Source organism: Capsella rubella, unplaced genomic scaffold (assembly GCF_000375325.1).
Source record: "Capsella rubella cultivar Monte Gargano unplaced genomic scaffold, Caprub1_0 scaffold_3, whole genome shotgun sequence".
NCBI classification, from domain to species: Eukaryota; Viridiplantae; Streptophyta; class Magnoliopsida; order Brassicales; family Brassicaceae; genus Capsella; species Capsella rubella.
In genome coordinates, this window is record NW_006238921.1 from 1,848,809 (window position 1) to 1,868,435 (window position 19,627).

At 36.4% G+C, this 19,627-nt stretch overlaps 6 protein-coding genes across 6 annotated transcripts; all 6 read right to left on the reverse strand.

Moving 5' to 3' along the window:
* Positions 1-263: 263 nt before the first annotated feature.
* Positions 264-4,348, reverse strand: LOC17893456 (mitogen-activated protein kinase kinase kinase 3). Its single transcript, XM_006297104.2, has 17 exons — positions 3,931-4,348; positions 3,798-3,839; positions 3,645-3,710; positions 3,441-3,551; positions 3,284-3,364; positions 3,127-3,204; positions 2,952-3,034; positions 2,749-2,833; positions 2,546-2,646; positions 2,367-2,406; positions 2,188-2,247; positions 2,073-2,119; positions 1,762-1,984; positions 1,449-1,676; positions 780-1,078; positions 621-682; positions 264-534 (listed from the first exon to the last, which is right to left on the reverse strand). Exons 1-17 carry the CDS (start codon positions 4,222-4,224, stop codon positions 473-475), a joined length of 1,962 nt encoding a protein of 653 aa, XP_006297166.1. The 5' UTR covers positions 4,225-4,348; the 3' UTR covers positions 264-472.
* A 346-nt stretch (positions 4,349-4,694) lies between these two features.
* Positions 4,695-5,876, reverse strand: LOC17893004 (uncharacterized GPI-anchored protein At3g06035). The gene is made up of 2 exons (XM_006298534.2): positions 5,666-5,876; positions 4,695-5,336 (listed from the first exon to the last, which is right to left on the reverse strand). The coding sequence occupies exons 1-2, from the start codon at positions 5,742-5,744 to the stop codon at positions 4,816-4,818; spliced, it is 600 nt and encodes a 199-aa protein (XP_006298596.1). The 5' UTR covers positions 5,745-5,876; the 3' UTR covers positions 4,695-4,815.
* Positions 5,877-6,178: 302 nt separating this feature from the next.
* Positions 6,179-7,685, reverse strand: LOC17893505 (50S ribosomal protein L7/L12). Its single transcript, XM_006298574.2, has 2 exons — positions 7,585-7,685; positions 6,179-7,054 (listed from the first exon to the last, which is right to left on the reverse strand). The coding sequence occupies exon 2, from the start codon at positions 6,936-6,938 to the stop codon at positions 6,372-6,374; it is 567 nt and encodes a 188-aa protein (XP_006298636.1). The 5' UTR covers positions 6,939-7,054; positions 7,585-7,685; the 3' UTR covers positions 6,179-6,371.
* Positions 7,686-9,907: 2,222 nt separating this feature from the next.
* Positions 9,908-11,433, reverse strand: LOC17893687 (peroxiredoxin-2F, mitochondrial). The gene is made up of 5 exons (XM_006298526.2): positions 11,163-11,433; positions 11,048-11,077; positions 10,791-10,949; positions 10,267-10,361; positions 9,908-10,181 (listed from the first exon to the last, which is right to left on the reverse strand). The coding sequence occupies exons 1-5, from the start codon at positions 11,376-11,378 to the stop codon at positions 10,076-10,078; spliced, it is 606 nt and encodes a 201-aa protein (XP_006298588.1). The 5' UTR covers positions 11,379-11,433; the 3' UTR covers positions 9,908-10,075.
* Positions 11,434-12,921: 1,488 nt separating this feature from the next.
* Positions 12,922-15,144, reverse strand: LOC17893497 (3-dehydrosphinganine reductase TSC10A). Its single transcript, XM_006298069.2, has 4 exons — positions 14,514-15,144; positions 14,154-14,301; positions 13,296-13,590; positions 12,922-13,195 (listed from the first exon to the last, which is right to left on the reverse strand). Coding segments are annotated over exons 1-4 (981 nt in total). The 5' UTR covers positions 15,051-15,144; the 3' UTR covers positions 12,922-13,194.
* Positions 15,145-16,092: 948 nt separating this feature from the next.
* On the reverse strand, positions 16,093-16,931 carry LOC17893968. The gene is made up of 2 exons (XM_006298667.2): positions 16,691-16,931; positions 16,093-16,587 (listed from the first exon to the last, which is right to left on the reverse strand). Exons 1-2 carry the CDS (start codon positions 16,826-16,828, stop codon positions 16,258-16,260), a joined length of 468 nt encoding a protein of 155 aa, XP_006298729.1. The 5' UTR covers positions 16,829-16,931; the 3' UTR covers positions 16,093-16,257.
* Positions 16,932-19,627: the final 2,696 nt, after the last annotated feature.

Here is a 19,627-nt window from a genome sequence, read left to right on the forward strand (position 1 = left end):
TTTCAAATTTCAACACATAATTTTTCAAAGTGTTTTGTTTCCAAATCTGATCATATGACTTGAAAAATATACTCACTGAGTGTATATTACTATCTATTTCTATGTTAAAAATAGAAGTAGTCACACCAAATGTCATTGGGTTAAGTAACAAAAAATAGTTTGAAAAAAATATAAAACTAAAACAAATATTTCCATTAAATAAACGAACAACGTCATAATTCTAAAAGATTGATACTAACTTTTAAGTCAGATTTAGATATGTATACATAACAATAATGATAATAATAATAAAAATAATATAGTAATATACTATGAGCCGTTTGAGAACTATCTACATATATCAAATATCATTACTAGTGATAAAAATTACCCCACCAACCCCAAAAAAAAAAAAAAAAAAAAAGACAAGAATAATCTTTTGGGGTAATAACGTAAAAGATCATAAACATACAGTTATTCTCTTAGCCGTTCACTATCCTTTGTGGGCTGATGATAATGGAGTCTTCCCTCCAGTACCAGTGTGTCGCATATTCTCTGCACGGAGTTTTACAAGAAGTTAACAATGTTTTCATATCCAAAACCTTTGCCTCAAATGTTTAGGATTAAAGTAAAACACTTGCCTCGATGCCTCTCAAGCTCTTCATAGAGTTCTTCTTCCCACTTCCGGCGTATCTCTGAGAAACTGAGGATGGATTCAAAGAAGGAAACATCAGTACCACCAGAAAGAAAAACCAAATTCAGGATTTAATAACTAGTAACTTGAGCACGAGCTAACTCACCAGCGGCTATTAGTTATTCCCTTCTTGGTCGACTCATTGACTTGACTTGGTTCTGTTCCTGGCTGCATAGCTCTGCTTGTGTTCAATGTACGTTTGGAGCTTTTGAGCGGGCTGGGCATAGCATCACTGATTGCTGAGAGTCGTCTACTCGGAAGTCGTTTAGGTGACTTGCTTATAGTTGGTAGGTTTGGTAAATTGTAGCTGTTTGTGACTCCAAGTGCACCTTGGGGTATTCCTGGATTCATAGCATTGTGGAATTCCTCGAGCAGAGGGGTCTGCAACTTTTTCAAGTCTTGAGCCTTGACAACAGACAACAAAAAAAAACAAGTGCGCAGACTCAGATATCATCACAAATTTTCATTTTGATAGTAGAGATGCATCTTAAAATTACAAGTAGACTAAGCAAAGAAGAGCCTTAGTTGCAAAGGAGCTGGTTAGAGAATTGAAAAGGGAAAGCATATACCACACCAACCATGAAACCAGAGTCCAATGTCGGTATGTGCATGTGTTCATCATTAACAAAGTTTAGTAGCTTAAAAAGTTTTAAACTTTCCTATTGCAGGTCTTTTACGTCTAAGTTTAGCAAATGAATCTGAGAAAACATGAATCATGCAAAGTATAAAGTATTAACTGATTTCTCACCCTAGATACTAGAAAAAAGGGCCTTACCTTCTCATCCAAAAATGATTTTATTTTCAGCTCCGTGGCTTTATAATCGTCATCTGCAACGGAAGAGCCACCAGCAAATGTTAAGCTAGTTTCCTCATCACATGGAACCCCAGATTTGAGTTCAGCAGCTTGGTAGGAAAGCAGGTTAGATTTGCTTCTCATCACTTCTGGGCTTTCATCAAACTTGCAAGACCAGTTATCCGTGGAATCACTCATGGGATTAAAACTCTGTTGAAAGTCAAAAAGTTTCTTTCCACTGTCAGTATAACTGCAACCAACAGACATGTTTGAAAATCGGAAGGATAGATATTACCTTGTTTAAATCAGTGGATTGTGACAAAATATTATTTCTGACTGATTCAATGTTGCAGAGATCATCCATGTCGGTCTGACAAAGGTCATCAGAGTCTCCATCTCCCCAACAATATCTTGAGTTATTTGATATCTGTGGGTGTATAATGGAACTCCTCAAGCTTCCCAGTTCACAGACATCCTTCAGGCCTGAACAGGTTGACCTCCGGATCAACGAGTTAATTCTGAAACAATAGGGGAAGTAAAATAAGAATCCAGAGATCAAAATCAAGGATCATCTTAACATTTAAACTAAAGCTATGATAAACTTACGAACTCCTAACATTCATTCCTTGTGTGGCTATTGGGGTTCCATATTCCTGATATATTAAGGAGGAGGTCAGAAGGTTGAAGTACAAGAACAAAGTTTACTGCATAATGTACTAACCGTAAGAGAATTACGGTAAGCCGGATAAGACTCCTGGCGCTCTCCAGTGACAAATGGGTGCTGCAAATGTTAAGCAGCTGTCAGCACTATAAGCAACATTAATAACTTGGTGTTGCGCCTTGAAAGTAAGGACCCTTTCACAATTGTGAGAAATGAAGAAGAAATAAGATTCAGAACACCTTAAGCAATTCGGATGCAGAGAGTCTCAAGCTTGGTTCTCTGCAAGTATAATTTTCATATCAATAAGACAACAGATTTAGATGCTCTTTTTGAAATAGAAAGGTGGACATTGGTCTGTAAAGGAGCGATCTCTAGATAAAAGACAGAAACACACTGGGATAACAAACTTATGACTTACTTGTGTAAGCATTTCAATAGAAAGTCTTTAGCCTCTGGTGAGAGATCTTCTGGAATTGGAGGATGGGCTTTTGTTCTACCAATATGAAGGACAGCGGCAAACTGAAAGCAAAAATTTTTAGTTCTTAGTTTTCAAAAGTAAAAAGCAGTGTCATATGCATCAACAATATTGGAAAGTGCCCTTCACCCAGTGGATCTGTTTACCTGCTGCTGATACTGCTCGCTCCAGGGAGGCTTCCCCGTAGCCATCTCAATCACAGTGCACCCAACACTCCATATATCAGCAGAGCTACACAGGGAAATATATATGAGAACCCATTCCAACAAACCCAGAACAAGTATAATCAAGTAGGAGATGGGGAGAAGATGATAGCTAGATAACTAGTAGGGTATTAGGGAAAACTTACAAGCTATGACCAGTCTGAAGAATGACTTCAGGAGCCATCCAATACGGCGTCCCCTTCATAGATTTGGCACCATTTACAGTAGCCTAGAAGCATAACAATTACAAGTTTTTGAGTACTGAAGTGAAGAGGCAACATATTGAAATATAATTAAAGAGAAAGAGAAGTGCAATCATACTAGCTCTACAACTTTCTTGGAAGCACCAAAATCTGCGAGTCTGATGCATCCTTTGTTATCGACCAAAATATTCGCCCCCTAGGAGAATGTGACAAGAGTTTTAGAGGAAATTTAATCAACAACAGACACATTCACATGTTGGAAAGAGGGAAAGTACCTTAATATCTCTGTGCATGATCCCATTCTTGTGAAGATACTCCAGACCAAGCAAAATTTGCTTAGTGTACATTATAATTACCTATACAGAATGGTTCAACACAACATTCCTCAAACACAACAAGATTTAGCAAAGTTCAGGTATAGTCAGAACTTACTGGCTCGGGAAAAGATCCAAACTTTTCCAACAAAGATGATATTGATCCACCGGGAACAAATTCCATCAAAATATTCAAGGAATCGCTCTCTCTTACAGTACCCAAGTATCTCTGCAAAAATCAAGATAAATAGTGAGAATGCATGTGAAGCAGACACAAAAGTTAAATCTATGTAAAAATAACTAAAAGGATTGGCCAACTCACGACAATGTTTGGATGTGAAAGGTTCTTAAGAAGGTGTACTTCTTCCTCAAGCTCTCGGATGTGATCCTAGGAAATAATCAACAAAAATTGTTACCAAGCTGGGAGCCAATATTAATAAAATCGGAAAATTTAAATGATTGATCCGTAACCCACCTGAGTCTTCTCCTTTGAAGCACTGCTTGGAGCGATTAAAACCTATATTTCAAAAACAATCGCGAATCAACAGAACAAATCATAAAATCAATAGCAATTGAAGGTAATTAGAACTAAGAATTATCAAATCGACCTGTTTAATTGCAAGAAGCTCGCCGGAATCGAGGTTCATTCCCATGTAAACCCTCCCAAAAGCACCGCAACCGATTAATTCCCCTTTCCTCCACCGAATCGACGGCGCTTCTTCCTTTCTAGGAGCAGGAAGTCCAGGAGGCGGTTTGGTGAAAAGGCCGATACGAGAGCTACGGATACTGGAGTTAATCTTCCCAACGAATCCGCTAAGACCTCCGCCGCTAGTACCATCGTCTCCGGCTAAAGAAGACCGGAAAACCAAGGATCGGCGAACCGATCCGAGAATATCCTGCATTATTTTGGTGAGCCGGCGGTGGATGTGTACAAAATATCAGTGAACATTAGCCATGGCTTCTTCTTCTTCTTCTTCTTCGTGATGTGTGTGGATTTTAGGAAAGTTCGAGGAGGAGGGAAAGAGAAACTCGATCTGTTTTTCAAAATTCAAGGCTGAGACTGTTTTCTTTTCCCATTGAAACCCTTCACAAAAACCCTTAATGGGCCTTTTTATTGGGCCCTTTAGGTAAAGTTCGCACGTGTCAAATACCCATATTATATGTCGGTCGTTGTCTTCTTCCAGATAGCTAAATAATAAACTCACCGACAATATTATAACATCACAGACACATGCCATATTAGTGTCAACTGTCAAGGAATTCCTTTTAAATATCCCATTCCACAATGCAACCAATTAAAAATTTGTAATTTTCTTAGTATATATGTAGGACTTGTTAATTTTTCTGTTACACTTGAAATATTAGACATAACTTTAAAAACAATTATCTATCGTAAGAGAAAATCTTTTAACAGAATTTATTCTTGATAGTCTATAAGGAAAAAGTCTAACAGAAGTTTGAGACATAAAAGCATATCAAAACATGTAAAAATCTCAATAGAGGAAGAAACCAAAGGAAAAGAAGAAAACTAGCAAATAATTAACGAGACCAACACTAACAGTGAAGCCATTAGAATCATCATCATGTCCTGTAGATGTATCTGTAGAATAGCTTCCTTCAGGTGTACTGGTAGAGAGAACCACAACGATCCAATCATTTTCTTTGCCGATACCAATCCCTGTATACTTGGAATCGTTCAAACCCATTGAGTATTGCGACTTGGTGAAGTTTGTGAGGACGAGGTTTGGTTCTAAACGAGGAACACATGCGGGCATAATCATGCCGTCTCTTGTGTCAGAGACGTTCAAGTGGCATTTGGCTAGCATCTGAGGGTAGTTCGGGAACTGTGGCTCGGTTCCAGGTACTGTGGCTGAGCCAGTGTCGTTGGTGCAGGGTTTGTTCTTGAACTGGTCTGCGATTTCGTCGGCTAGACACTCTGCGTTTTCGTTCTTGCTTAAGTTTGTAAGATTCTGTGTTGCTCTGTAGCTGTTGATGCCTGTGAGAAGAATGTCCTCTTCATTTGCAACCCCAAGAAAAAAAACTCTGGTTAAGTCTGTATACTTTGCACTTGCAGCACCATAGTCACAAGCTAAAGTAAAATACACTTTGTTTTGTTTTTGTTTTGGGGAAGCAGATTAATACACTTGAGAAAGTATTACCCTTTTGTAAACAAGTTCTAAACTTCTTCATGATTGAGATCTATGCAAGGACTTCTAAATGAAGTGAACAGATACTAATAGATTTCAGACCAGATCTAAAGACCCTAACCAAACAATATCATCAAGAGATATAAAAAGAACGTAGATTTACTTCAACTATAAGAGAAAGAAGAGAGGAAGTTACCGGTGTCGCTAAGAACAGGGCGATTGAGGAAGAGGAGGATGGAGAGAAAGAGAAGAAGTGGAAGCTTGTGAATCGCCATTGAAACAGGTCCAAGAGTTTCTCTAGTGATATTTTGGCGATTGGCTTATATTTTAATTGTCAATTGATAAAGGAGAGTGAGAGAAATTGTTACTTTGCTTTTACTCTTAAGAGTAGTTTGATTCTGTTCTGCTTTTCTTGTCAGCTCGATTTTGACGCTGTGCCGACCATTTAAGGCATTATTAACTAATTCCCTTGGTCCCCCTCTCATCCCTAGACTATACGGCATCGTTTCTAATATAAAGGATAGGACCAAACTAGAATAATTGTAGCGACAAGACGGGACTAGAACAAGTTTCATGTTAGAGAATAGAGATCTTCAATTTGGATAAACCAATGTGATCAGATTTAGAAAAGTAAACCAAATTCTAAGTTTGTTTTCGAAATCCATCCACAAAAGCAAAACGTGAGGGAATCAAATCTACTGCAAGAAAGTAAAAAAAAATTGGCCGCAGCTTATAGAAAGTCACTTGCAAAATACAAAGATGGAATTGGAAACTGAGTGAAGTTTTTGAAGACTCAATGACTAATTGATTTGTTATTACATAACATCTACCGTACGTACCAAGATGTGATCACAATACCAAAAAGCAAATCAAACAGACACAATTGAAGTGTCAAAAGTCACTTACTCCATAACTGCAACTCCACCTACAGCTTTGATCTTCGCTATGATTTCATTAGCTTCTTCCTTTGTCACTCCTAGCTTAAGAACAGCCGGGACTTTCTCGACAAGCTCTTTTGCCTCCTTTAGACCCAAACTCGTGAATGTTCTCACTTCTTTTATCACTTTGATCTTATCAGATGCATTAAACTTCTCCAGCTTCACATCAAAAGTCGTCTTCTCCTTCTTCTCCTCTGCTTTCCCGGCTCCGGCATCTTGTTTTGCTCCAAGACTCAAGCCTTCCGATGAAATCATCTGTTGTTTCGGAAGCCTCAGGTGTTCATTGAGTGCAGGACCAATTTGTTGCCGTTCTTCTGGAGATAATGCAGCTATACGCTCAGCTAGCTCCACGATTTTGTTTGAAGGCTGGGGTCTAGGACCATAAGGATCATAAACTGATGGGTATTTGTATTTCTTGGGTTTAGTTTTCGAGACAGAGTCTTGTTGCAAGAAACGCACTTGCACAGACCAGGTTGCCTTTGGTTGACATTGGCGAGAACGAAAATTTCTGACAAGTGAAATAAGCTTCATGACTATATAGATTCCTCTGCTACCACACAAACTATCAACCAAAGATCATTTCATGTGACCAAACACGAAATGTTCTTTGACTCAAAATCTTCACAGGAAAGCAACAGTAAACTCTCCTGCGTAACAAAAAGACGATAACTTTAGATTGCGAATAACTAATTGATGCAATCTCTCAGAGCAAAGAGATCAAAACAGCAGTCTAGTTTCTGCCAATCTACAGAAACTATCTGATGGAATTAGTGCTTAACTACATAGCAATCTCAAGGACACATTTGTATCGTAACAGTTTAGATTCAAAAGTTTTCTTCTTTTCAGATTAAATGCATTATTTCACAAGTTCAGTGGAAAATAAATGGTGAACTAGAAAAGATGATTTAAGAGATTCATAAGATCGATATCAGCGTCAATGGCACTATCGAGCTCCATAAATAGTTCGATTTACACAGTCATATCAGATTCGGTAGTCTAGAGGATAAGTACTTGCAACCTTAAACAAATCATCGAACCATTCCGATAACAGAGAAACAAATCCCGAAGATTTGAAAACAAAACCTAGCAAGTTCGAGAGTTATCACAGTTCCGAAATCAAACAATGAGATCCATGAATCATCTACCTAAACCGGATAAAAAGAAGGAAACGGCTTACCTCCGGCGGCGCGAACGGCAAGCTTCGCCGGCTCTGGGTTGATGGTGCAGTGAGAGACGGAGATGAGTCACCAACGAGACAGAGGGGTTTAGGGTGAAACACTCCTCTCCTATCGTTGGGCCCTAAATTACTAATTCATAATGGATTAAAGCCCAATCAAGAATTTTCTAAAGTAATATTGCCAATTTTTTTTTTTTTCTTTGGTCACCAAGTAATATTGCCAATTTTTATCACCTTTTTTATATGTAGAGTGCAATTATCTGATGCATGATTAGTGCTTTAACTAGATCAAGATGATAATACGATTTTCATTAACCAAGTAAAACGTATCAGATTGGATAGTTTTAATTCTAACACTTCTGTTTGCATCCGTCAGCTGCTCGATGGAGTAAAGAAGCACAGTTTCTTATTTCTCTTTGCGTAGGCCAAATTAACCTTCATTTTTTTTTTAAATTCTATAAGGGTTTAGATAAAATTCAATTCCCTTAAGTAATATTCACATCTTATCAAATAAAATAAATAAATATAATATGTATGTATAAATTATAATTAACTTTGTTTTGCTATTCGTTTACTTCACCAATCTCGCCGTCGAATTCAATTCACAATGGCTAACGCTGAAGAAGTTCGTTTTATCATGGGAATTATTGGTACGATCTACTACTTCTCTCTCGTTTACAACAAAAATATACCTAGATGGTTGGAGATTCTTCTATTACTACTATCTCAGTGGATACCGACATATAAAGCTATGTTTTAATTAGTACATGCAAGTCGGACAATATATACCGACATGTATAGCTATGTTGCTGATAATTGTTTTTGGCTCTGGCCTGGTGCAGGGACTGTTGTTTCCTCTTTGATCTCCCTCTCGAAAATGTAATTACTTTTGTTCTTCATTTTCTCTTTACAATATCGTTTGTGTAGATATATGTATCCATGCATGTTAGTTCTTATATCTTTTGTATTAGGAACGTTTTATAATTATGAATTATATTTCTTTCTCTAGCTAATTTGTCACTAAGATAATCTCATATGTACGTATTTTAGCTAAAGATTATTATAGCTAGAGTAATCAACATTTTTGTATACACAGGCCAAGGTTTATACAAATATACAAGACGAAATCAGTGGAGGACTATGTACCTTTTCGTCATGTATGGTTTTTGTTGAAATATAGTTTGTGGGTTTTGTATGGTCTGCCTCTTATTCACAAGCATGGCATCCTCATCGCCACTAGTAATGGCATCGGTCTTGTAATCGAAGTTATCTACCTGGTCAGCTTTTTGATCTACTGCGGCAACATACCACGTGTATGTTCCACTCCATCTTTATTGATGTTTAAATCTCTCATATCGTATTGTATATATATATGATGTTTATGTGGATGTGCAGAGGCGGGACACTTATACTTGTCTTGTGTCTGGGCTTACTTTCGTGGCAGTTTTCTATACGATTTCTCTTGCTGTAGTTAAAACTTTATCAACTCGACATACATTCGTTGGTGTTCTTTGCAACTCTTTCACCACAATTATAGATGTTACGATGCTGGCCGTGGTATGCTTTGTCTCTATCTCTCTATTATTACTTGATGGACAAAAGAGTTAGTTATGGGTTTTGATTAATCATTCTATGGGTGCAATGCATGATCCAGTACATACCCGTTTGGCTGTCGCTAGTTAGTTTCATCAACGCTGGAATTTGGACTGCTTATTCTTTGATTTATAGACTTGATATCCACGTCCTTGTAAGTATTTTTATTTATCCTTGAATACCTTAATTTATGGGTTTCATTGGTAAAATGTTTTGACTTGTAAACATTGTTGTTTGCTTTGATGGGACGTCAGATAAGCAGTGTTATTGGAATGTTGTCGTGTGCTACTCAATTATTATGCTGCTCGGATGAACCCGTCGAAGCTACCTCTGGGTCCAAAGAGTTATCGGGTAGTGATTGTACCCCAACCGTGAACGTGTGAAGTTTGGTGTTTCCATCACTCCATATTTATATGCGTTGGGGTTTATTTTCGTTGGTATCTTCGTATGGATACTATCTAACTTGATAAACATTATATTGTTTCTCTTCAGTTTCTTGATTTAGAGTAGGTTACGGATTTGCCAATGGTTTCTGACAGAACATATTATTAGAAGTTTTGGTTGTGGATTTGCCAATGGACTAACGTATCTCCTTCAGACAGTGATAAGAAAAGTCATATCCCGCAGGCCCCAGCCATTTACATTGTCCTTAGCTTTCACTCAAAATTTTGATGAGATCGTACTGGTCTATACTTTATTATATAATCCAGATTTACATTTTGGTGAGAAATGACGAGAAGGCATAATTTTTATTAAACCGAAAATGTGGAAAAAATAAAAATAAACTGAAGCTGTTACTTGGGTGTGATCCTTGAGACATGTTCGGATCAAACTTATTTTCAGTTGCAACTAGGAAGAAACGGAACTCAGAAGAAACAACAACTCTGGATATTACTTCTTAGATCTGTCCTAAGATGACTTCTGCCCCCGAAACCTTAAAGTCAGATGGTGCTTCTTCGACGTTCACCGCCTTAACTTTACCGTCTTCTACATAAGCCGACCATCTGAACATGGACATCACAAGGCCAACCAATTTGTTACATCAATGGTTCAAAGATACAAATAAATTGGACTTTGCAGTGGTTTTACCTCTCAGACCGAGGCCCGAGCAATGCGGCAGAGAGATCCTTGTCTAGCCCCAAGCTTTTGTGGAACTTCCCATCAAAATCCCCATAAAACTCAATCTGGTATGACAACGTCACATTAAGTCATTTTTGCTGGCAAGTAACACTATCCATATCAAGTATTATGAAATTTCTCATGAGGGAAGTTCTTCTAAATATAGAATCATCATATCTTTATATCAGCTGTATTGATGTGAATGTAATCTTGAGACCATAGACAACAGTGTGAAATCATGGAATACTATATAGTCTTATTTATAAGAGGTAGATTACTATCAGGACGTCAACAAGAGCTACATACTAAAAGGAGATTCCAAAACAATCCATCTTCACGACTCAAAACTCTTAGACAACCAACCCAGGAACCGAATAATATATATGTTGTGTTGAAAAATCCTGTTTTCTGAAGGCAAAGAATCAAACCAGCAGACACTAAACACTGGATCAGGCTAATGTCGGAAAAACAAAGCTAGGAATCGATGAACTTACTGCATCTTTGGCACCAAGCTTCTCTGCCCAACCATTGATAGCATAGGGATCATTAACAGATACACATATGACAGAATCAATGCCTTTGGATTTAAACTTATCAATGTGGCTCTTGTAGCTAGGGACATGCTGCTGTGAACAAACTCCCGTGTAAGCCCCCTTAACCACAGAAAACGAATATTCCAGCACAACATCAGTAACTCAGAAACGTGATCAAGACATAAATGGAATATGAAAAGACAGAATTTTTCTCTTACAGGGAGTCCAAAGATGACGACTTTCTTCCCCTGTAACCAATACACACACAAACGTTATGTCAGGAATTTAAAATTCCAATCTGAATCGAAATTGTCAGAAAAGAAAGTTTCGAACCTTGAAGATATCTGACAATGGTGTGGTGGAGAATTTGGAGGAAACGCCTTCGTCCCAGCTGCGAGCTTTCTGGAGAGAAACACCAGCCGCCGCCGAGGTTATGTCAGTGCCCTCCGCGAGCTTTGAGAAACCCCTCGAGGAAACTCCGATCCGGGCTTTATTTGCGGCCGATCTTAAAGCCGATACATTTCTTAGCTGTAGAATAGACATTGCCATCGCCAAAAACAAGAACGAGTCAGACAATTTCCTGAAGACTCAAGTGTGTTGTTTATGGCAGGCACTTCTCAATGGTCATGGACCTTTCCGAAGAAAACTCCTTGCCGTTTTGTAACAGTCGAATCAAACTGCACGTTGTTTAGTGAGGTTCGATTACAATATTCGCGAGTGGCGGTCGCAGTTGTGATTTGGCCCAAGCAAATGAGAAAGTTTTGGCCCACTAAAAATAAGAGAGCGTTAATTCCCACATCGACTAAAACAAAAAACTATACCTCAAAGCATCTATATATATAAAGTTAGCTTTTTCTCTCTTCTCCTTAAGACACATCATCATCCATCTCATTTTATTATTTAATTTTTAAAATTAATTATACCATTTTATCATTTAATTTTAATATTTAAACCTATGTAAATAATTTTTTCAAAAATGAATATGAAAGGTCTTTTTTTTTGTATTATACATTATAAACTAAAAAAGATAATTGATTAAAAGTTAAAAAAACTTACTAATTTTCGATTATACTAACAAATATATAAATAATAGATTATAGTTTTTAGTGAGTGTTTAAAATATATATATGATTATATTTACCCAATGTAAACCTAAATATAATGGGATTTAACGGGAATAGAACAAAAAGTAAGAAATATTGAGAATATAAATCTATCTAATTTATGTCTCAAAAAAATTTCTAACATAAATAAGATAGGTCGGACCGAAACGTGAATTCTCATTTTTTATAAACATATAAAAAGGTAAAAATAAAAATAATATTTCTTTAAAGGTTTTCAATATGAATTTAACTATTTTTTTCCAATACAACACATATGTTAAACTAATAAACAAAATAAAATTTAACTATATTTCATAAAATTGAAAATTAAAATTTAAAAAATTATTAAATGAAATAAACTAAATATAAAGTAAATTATAGTAATATGTTAAATTTAAAAACTGTTCCATATGAAAAAACAAAAAAATATATAAAACATAAAATCAGAAAAATATATAATAGTATATAAATGATTATTACGAGATATAAAGTACGACAAATCCAAAAAAGGAAAACGTAAAACAAAAATAATAAATTATGACAATATATAAAGAAATAATGTAAATAATTAAAAATACAACAATACGCCCGTAACCCACAAATCATGTTCAAATTTCATGCCAACATATAAAAGGGCCCAAAAATTAACATCTAGATCTATATTTGGTAAAAACTCTAATAGTACACGTTTCTTAATGATTCTCAACCGCACTTCCATTTACGCCACACTTCGACTTATACTATACATATTTAATTTCTCAACAACTAGTTCACCTATATAATAAGAGATCGGTAATAGAATTCTAGTTGTTGTTATGAATTTTTTGGTTTCTAATCCAAAATTTTGAGGTTTTTCTAGATTTAAAAGTGGATTTTAAGCATAGGTTTTAGCTTTTAGAAGGAAATTAAAGGAGACAAAATGAGTGAGAGTGTGAAGTTGTGATAAAGGAATCTCCAAATGCCATATGGTAGGTAAATGACTAAGAGTGTGAAGCTATAAAGGTAACTTATCTTTACTTCAAAACCCAACGTTCTCTTCTTCAGCAAGTAAAACTTACATTCAAATGAGTTCCTTGTTTTCTCTACAGAAAAAGAAAAACAGAGCTTGTTCGCAGGCTTGCATGATTGTTGAAGAGTTACTAAAAAACTATGCATTGTCGATATTCTGAATTGGTACAAGCAACTAGCTGGCGTGGTAGTTGACTCAGAGACTCCAATCTGAGAAGAAGGTTTTAAGTACCCATCGACAACTCGTTGGACTCTCTGAATTACAAAAAAGAAGCAAAATTAGAATAGCCATAGAGCAGTCTAGGAAATTCTGTTCCATGAAAAAATGAACAACTTGATGGCATTAGCGACTTACTATTTGGTTTTGGTTTTGCTCCATTTTTCAATGGCTTTATACCAATCCCATTGAAAGAAGAGAGCGACTAATCTTATTGGCCCGGCGGTTATAACTTCAAGAAAAGCTAGCCAACATGATCTTTGAGGGGACATGCCGGTTGTCGCAAGAGACAATAAGAATCCCTCAAAGTTGCATGAGACAGTGAACTTTCCTGCTTTTATGCCTTCCATAGCTTTTCTGGCTACTTCTTCTGTTTTCATTGAACCAGAGGATGCAGCTATTATGGCAGTGACTTCAGGTCTGCTCTTCTGTTCTGAGAGAGCACATAAGGAAAATCAATACACTCATATCATGATCTGCAACTACATAATATGAACCAAGGAACTCAGAACATCAGTTCATAGTGTTTTCACTTCATTTTCAGAGAGAGAGAGAAATAAGTCTTTTACAAAGATTACAACATCCATTTAATATCTTCTAAAACATATCACACAAACCGTAGTACACAGTTACGCAGAGACTTCATTCTAAACATTATCATAGTCAGTACCCAGTACTTAACGCATCACTCTACCAGTATCTCCTAGCTGGCAATTTCGGAAAGAAAGAAGAAAATGGAATACTACTTGTTTGATAAAGTCTACAATTATTCAGACAAGGTAAAGGCACAGCTTTGATCTAACTAGGTCAATAATAATAGTTTATGTCTACTCTTCTCCCAACCATATGGTAATCTATCTCCAACTCTTATATGCATTTAATTGCCTTAGTATTTAGTAGCAGTACCTAATCCTAGCTTCCATCACGTGTTGTCGTTAAAATATCTACTCTGCATCCATAATGAATCTAAAAAAAAAGCTTCTGTATAGTGTTTACCTTCTTCAAATCCTGGTGTATCAGTATCAGGAGGAAATATAAGAGTGACATGAACGTCATCAGCAATAACTTCTTGTTGCAGTGCTTGCGCTAAACCCTGTAGACCAAACTTGGTTGCTGAATATGCAGCATAACCATAGATACCCACCTGAAAATTTATAAAACATCCTTCATCATGCTATCTGTGAAACTGTGTGACATGAGTTCGCATGATTGCAAAGTTAATTCAAGGAATTGATTAAGCAAATCCAATTTTGTGAAGGTCTTACTCTCAACTTTATCCAGATCCTCAGCTTCCAATTAACTACATTACCAGAAGAAACTTGAACTCCCTAAAGGTGGGAAATTTGAGAAACGAACCTGGCCAGCTTGAGAAGAGACGAGACTGATAGAGGCAGGTCCACGATCTTTCCTTGCTTTCATTGCAGGCAAAGCGGCCTTAATCACATTGAAGCTCCCAACAAGATTCACGTCAATCGTGAACTTGACATCCTCTGGACTATGATTCACCAGCTCCTTCGCGACAAACACACCTTGATTTACAACCAACACATCAATCGGCCCCGATTCGTCAATCGCCTTCGACACAGCGTCGTAATCGCGAACGTCGGCAGAGAACGTGGCGACTTCAACTCCAGTAGCGAGCTGGATCAATTTCTTAGCCTCCTCGAGCTTCTCGGCGGATCTGGCGAGGATTGAGACGCGAGCGCCCTCTGAAGCAGCGCGCTGGGCGAGAGCAAGACCAATGCCACTAGATCCACCGGTGACGAAGACGTGACGGGACTTGATAGGGATCTTAATGGGGCGAGGACGTACGATTAGAGCTAAGATAGCGAGAAGCGAGAGTGGAATGAGAGGAATGAGGAAGAGAAGGAAGAGAGAATCCATCGCCGCCATGGGTCTCCTGAAGAAGCTCTCGGCGATCTGAAGCTCCGTCACCTTATCCGTTCATTGGAGAAAACAAAAAAAAAATACAAATACGACACAAAACCACCTCAACCAATAATTTGGTTTAAGGTTTGTATTTAAACCGGCGGTTTGAAATTTCTAGCTGGTAGGATTAGTTTTGTTTAACAAAATTTTCATTGATTTTCCACAAATTGGTTTTTATGATGATATAATCAAATAAAACAACCAAGACGCTAATCACTCTATATGTTGTAAGGAAATTTAGAGCAATACTAGACATTTTATGAAAGAATTACAAAGAAAATTATACATACGTTTGTGAAATTTTTTTAACTTCTTTTTTTTTCTAAAACAATTCACAAGAGTATATGTGTTAGGTGATTAGGTGTGTTAGACAATAGACTTCAAAGAAAGATGTGTTCAAACTGTGCAACTTGTAAGGATTTGAGTTAATACTTTTCACATATGGGGTGATAAATCGTATTAGACATTTAAAACTAATCAAAGAAAATACAGCTAATTGACAGAAAACATAGAGCTCTGCACCATATACTAAATGTCTAATTTTGATGTAATTTATTCTCATTAAAAAGGATGAAATGAAAGGAATATACATAGGTTTCCATGTTTGTTTACTAAAAAAAACAGCAAATTAAATATAGTAAAATGTAAAATGATTGAATGGGAAAAAAAGAGAGAGAGAGTGATGGGCATGTAGGCATCAAGGCATGTGGGTGTGAGTCTGTGACAGTCTTTTTCCTCTTCAGATCTCTGACTTTTGTCTTTTCATTCATTCAAACATTGTTTGCCAACATAACTGTAACTCTCTGTAAGTTTGAGGTCCCAAAGAGATCGATTGGTTCGAGACCTGACATGTAAAGATTTTCCAATCTCACTTGGGACTTGTCATGATCCCCAGTTTAAGTTTACTCCTTTATCGATTGGCAATTGCTGTCATCTAATTTAAAATGATTAGAGATTGTTATGTTATGATAAGAGAGTACTGAACATATATATTAATCTCTGTCGGTTGTTGAATAAGTCACACCAAATCCCTTTAGATTTGATGATTTCCTCCTTTTCATTCTTATTATTTGCTGATTTTACAAAATATCAATAATCAGTTTCTTATATATATATATATATATATATGAATTAATGAGGACACAAATCCATGTCTTCGAATCTTGATTGACTAAGTGAAGAGAGATGCTGCATCTCTGTAGGTTCTTCTTTGGTTAGTAGATGCATGATGAAAGGTGGTGATGCTTTCTTGGTTGTTGTTTTTGATATTTGTGGGATTGCTGCCATGATGAGGATACTGTTGCTTGTGGTTGAAGGTACCCAATCTCCCTTGCTTCTTCTGATGATGAGGATGGTTGTGTTTCCTTCTTGGCTGACAACTTCTTGGGATGAACACTCCTGTTCCTTTGCTCTCTCTTATGTTAACGTTGTAATTGATCTGCTCATTGTACATCATATATGGTGTTGTTCCTGATGTTTGGTAGTTCCCTCTGAACAAACCCTGTTTGGTTTTAAAGATCAATATCTCATCAGTTACTCACTAATCGAGAGAGTAAATAGAGGAGAGAGACAGAAAGAGAGAAGAGTTAAAATTTTGGACAAACCTGGAAAGAGACAGAAGAGGAAAGTGATATGGGGTTTTGTTCATCTTCATCTGTGATTAAGAGATTGAGTTGCTTGCTTATGTCTGCAAAGAATACATCATCATCAAGTTCAAGCTCCATAGCCACTTCCATGGCCATATCTGTATATATGCTTCAACTAGTCAGTCTCTTAATGAGCCTTTTGTTGTCTGTTGAAAGAGGTATTTTTTTTAAAATGGTCTAAAGTGGTGTTGTGAGGGGAAGAATGTTCAAAGAGTGGCATAAATAGGCAGAGAGAGAGAGAGAGAGAGAGGTGCATGTGGGAGAGTGGGGACAAAGTAAAGATTGAGGAAAATGTAATCTAATCTGGCAAAAGTAAGTCCCTACACACAAATGGATCACGAAGGGAAGGTTTTTTGTGTAATGATGTTTGTAGCTACTACTTGCAAATCCTGTAAAGAAAGATATTAAATCAAAAGCTCACAACTCACAACAAGAACAAAACACCCATATCTATCTCAATTTATATTTTCTTCATTCCACATAAATATAACTTTAGTATATATATCTCATCCACAAAAACCCATCCCTCTCTCACTCTCATGATCTCTTCCTAAAACAAAATTCGTTTCCTTGTATAGCTCAAATTTCTTACTTTCAATAATCTCCACTAAAGATTGAATGCCTAACTACCTTATCCAAAATGACTTTCTTATAGTCAATATATACCATCAGAAAATCTTAAAAAGGGTATATTATATGGACGTTAATTAATAAATAATAATATAAACATACATATATGACTGATACCATCATTTTCAAAATTTTCACTAAATCATTTTGTTTCGAAAATTATGATACCATCAGACAATAATGCATGGTACATATTAGTTTTAATTTTTATAATAGCGGCGATATAATTTCCTTTTTTTGCAGTCATTTGCAAATGAAAAAAAAAACGGAGCACATGTCCACGACGTGAGACCTATATATGCATATACCAAACTATATGGAATCGTGGGGTCACATTTGATATGTTTTTTTACTATTTATCGACATTCAACATGAATGTTAGGAGAATAAAGTCGGAACGGCCTTTATTTGGCTTTTCAAGGATTAATACGTTGATTGTTCGTTGTTATACAGCTAGTCTCGTGAAGACAATATATGTTCAACCTCGCTTCAACGATCGAGTATCATTGACCTAATCTGAACATGTCGGTTGTGGCAATATGATTCGATTCTTATTTTTTGTTGATATAAAAACCTACATAATTTGAATGACTCTAAGAAAATATTGTTGTTATACGGAATAGAGTACACCATAATGTGATGCTTTGAGTAGTTGGTGAATTGAATCGATGTAGTTGGTTTAAGTAACGAAATTTAGTATTGCGGACATTCACCGGTGAGCCGCATTTTGAAGTGGACATTTGAGGAAATGGACATAATTAGCTAGGAATATGGATTCTTAAAGATAGGGAGAAAGAAGAAAACAAAGAAGAATCTATCTCCAAGATTTTGTTTGGTTGGAGTTTTGTAGATATATACTCTCTTTTGTGCAAGTGCGACTACGTACTCCCAAGTCAAGATCTTATGAGTCTGTTCTCCATTGATCTATAATATTACACACACTATTATTCCCTCACACAATATAATATATACTTTTAAAACATTTTCAATAGTTCCCTTCACTGATTTGGATTTTAAAATATAGACTAATCTCTTAAAATTTAGAGTCGCCATCTAAATCATTAAAGTGAGAACATGCTTGTTTATTGATAAATGACATCAATTAACAAGTGAATATGGTTACTTACTGAAAATTGTTGTAAGTATATATAACGTGTATAAATAATACAATGAAGAGAAACTTATCCGAATTTGGATATGTGATTTCATCATTTACGTACACCCACAGAAATATTTAAAAGGGCAGATAATAGAAGACCACAAGGTTTTGTAAAGATAAGCTACTCTATACCCGACCCTACTCGTACACTTGCAACTTGCAAAACTTCTCCCAGGGATAAGGCCCGATCAAACCTAAACTGATGATCCATTTTACCCAAGTAAACCAAAACGCTTAGATCCTAGCTAGTGAAATAAGTTTATATGATCTATAAGTTTACTCCGTGGATTCCCAAGTCACCAATTAAAAAAGGAGCAAAGTATTTGAGAAGAGAATCACTGAGAGGAAACTACGATCACAGAATCTCTCACGAGCTTCTTTGTAAGGCTCATGTCACGTCACGATCACCGACTTGGGATTTTTTTAGCCTCATGCCACCGACTTGTCTATTATGAATTATAATGACTCTCAAAAGGGCTTTATATGAATAGTATATATAATTATACGGAATAACAAATCTAAAACTTATCCGTAAAAAGAGACTTTGGTGCATTAATGAGACAACAAACACTCTTTTCTGGTGCAGTATAAGGTGTACTGAGCTGGTAGAAGATCGTGTGGTTGAAGTGGTATGCATGTCGCCTACGTTGAAACTATAATTAAGTATTAAATACTATACGATTTTCGTCTTTGTAAATTACTGTAACACTAAGTTATTATGGTGTCCTAAAGAAAAGGGTAAAAAATTGCAACTTTCGAAATGTAATTGTAACAATCTCAATAAAGTGTATTGATCTAGCTTTTAGATACAAACACATATGCACGTCACCTTTTCTTTCTATGTCTGCACGTAGAATTAGAGACACCTTTTGTTCAACATTTGGAAGTGGCCAGACAGGCAAATACGTGCAGTCGTTAACTCGTACATCTCAGAAGATTACCAGACACAGATCAACATGTTCCAGACAGTATCCATATTTGTTCTTTAGTTCTTGTAATCGGTTCACCACTTCTTCAACAAAAGAAAAATATCTAAAAGCAATATCCGAATACTTTACCTCTTTCGGTGGATCCCTTGTGAAATTCATAGTTTTTGGGTCTGGGCC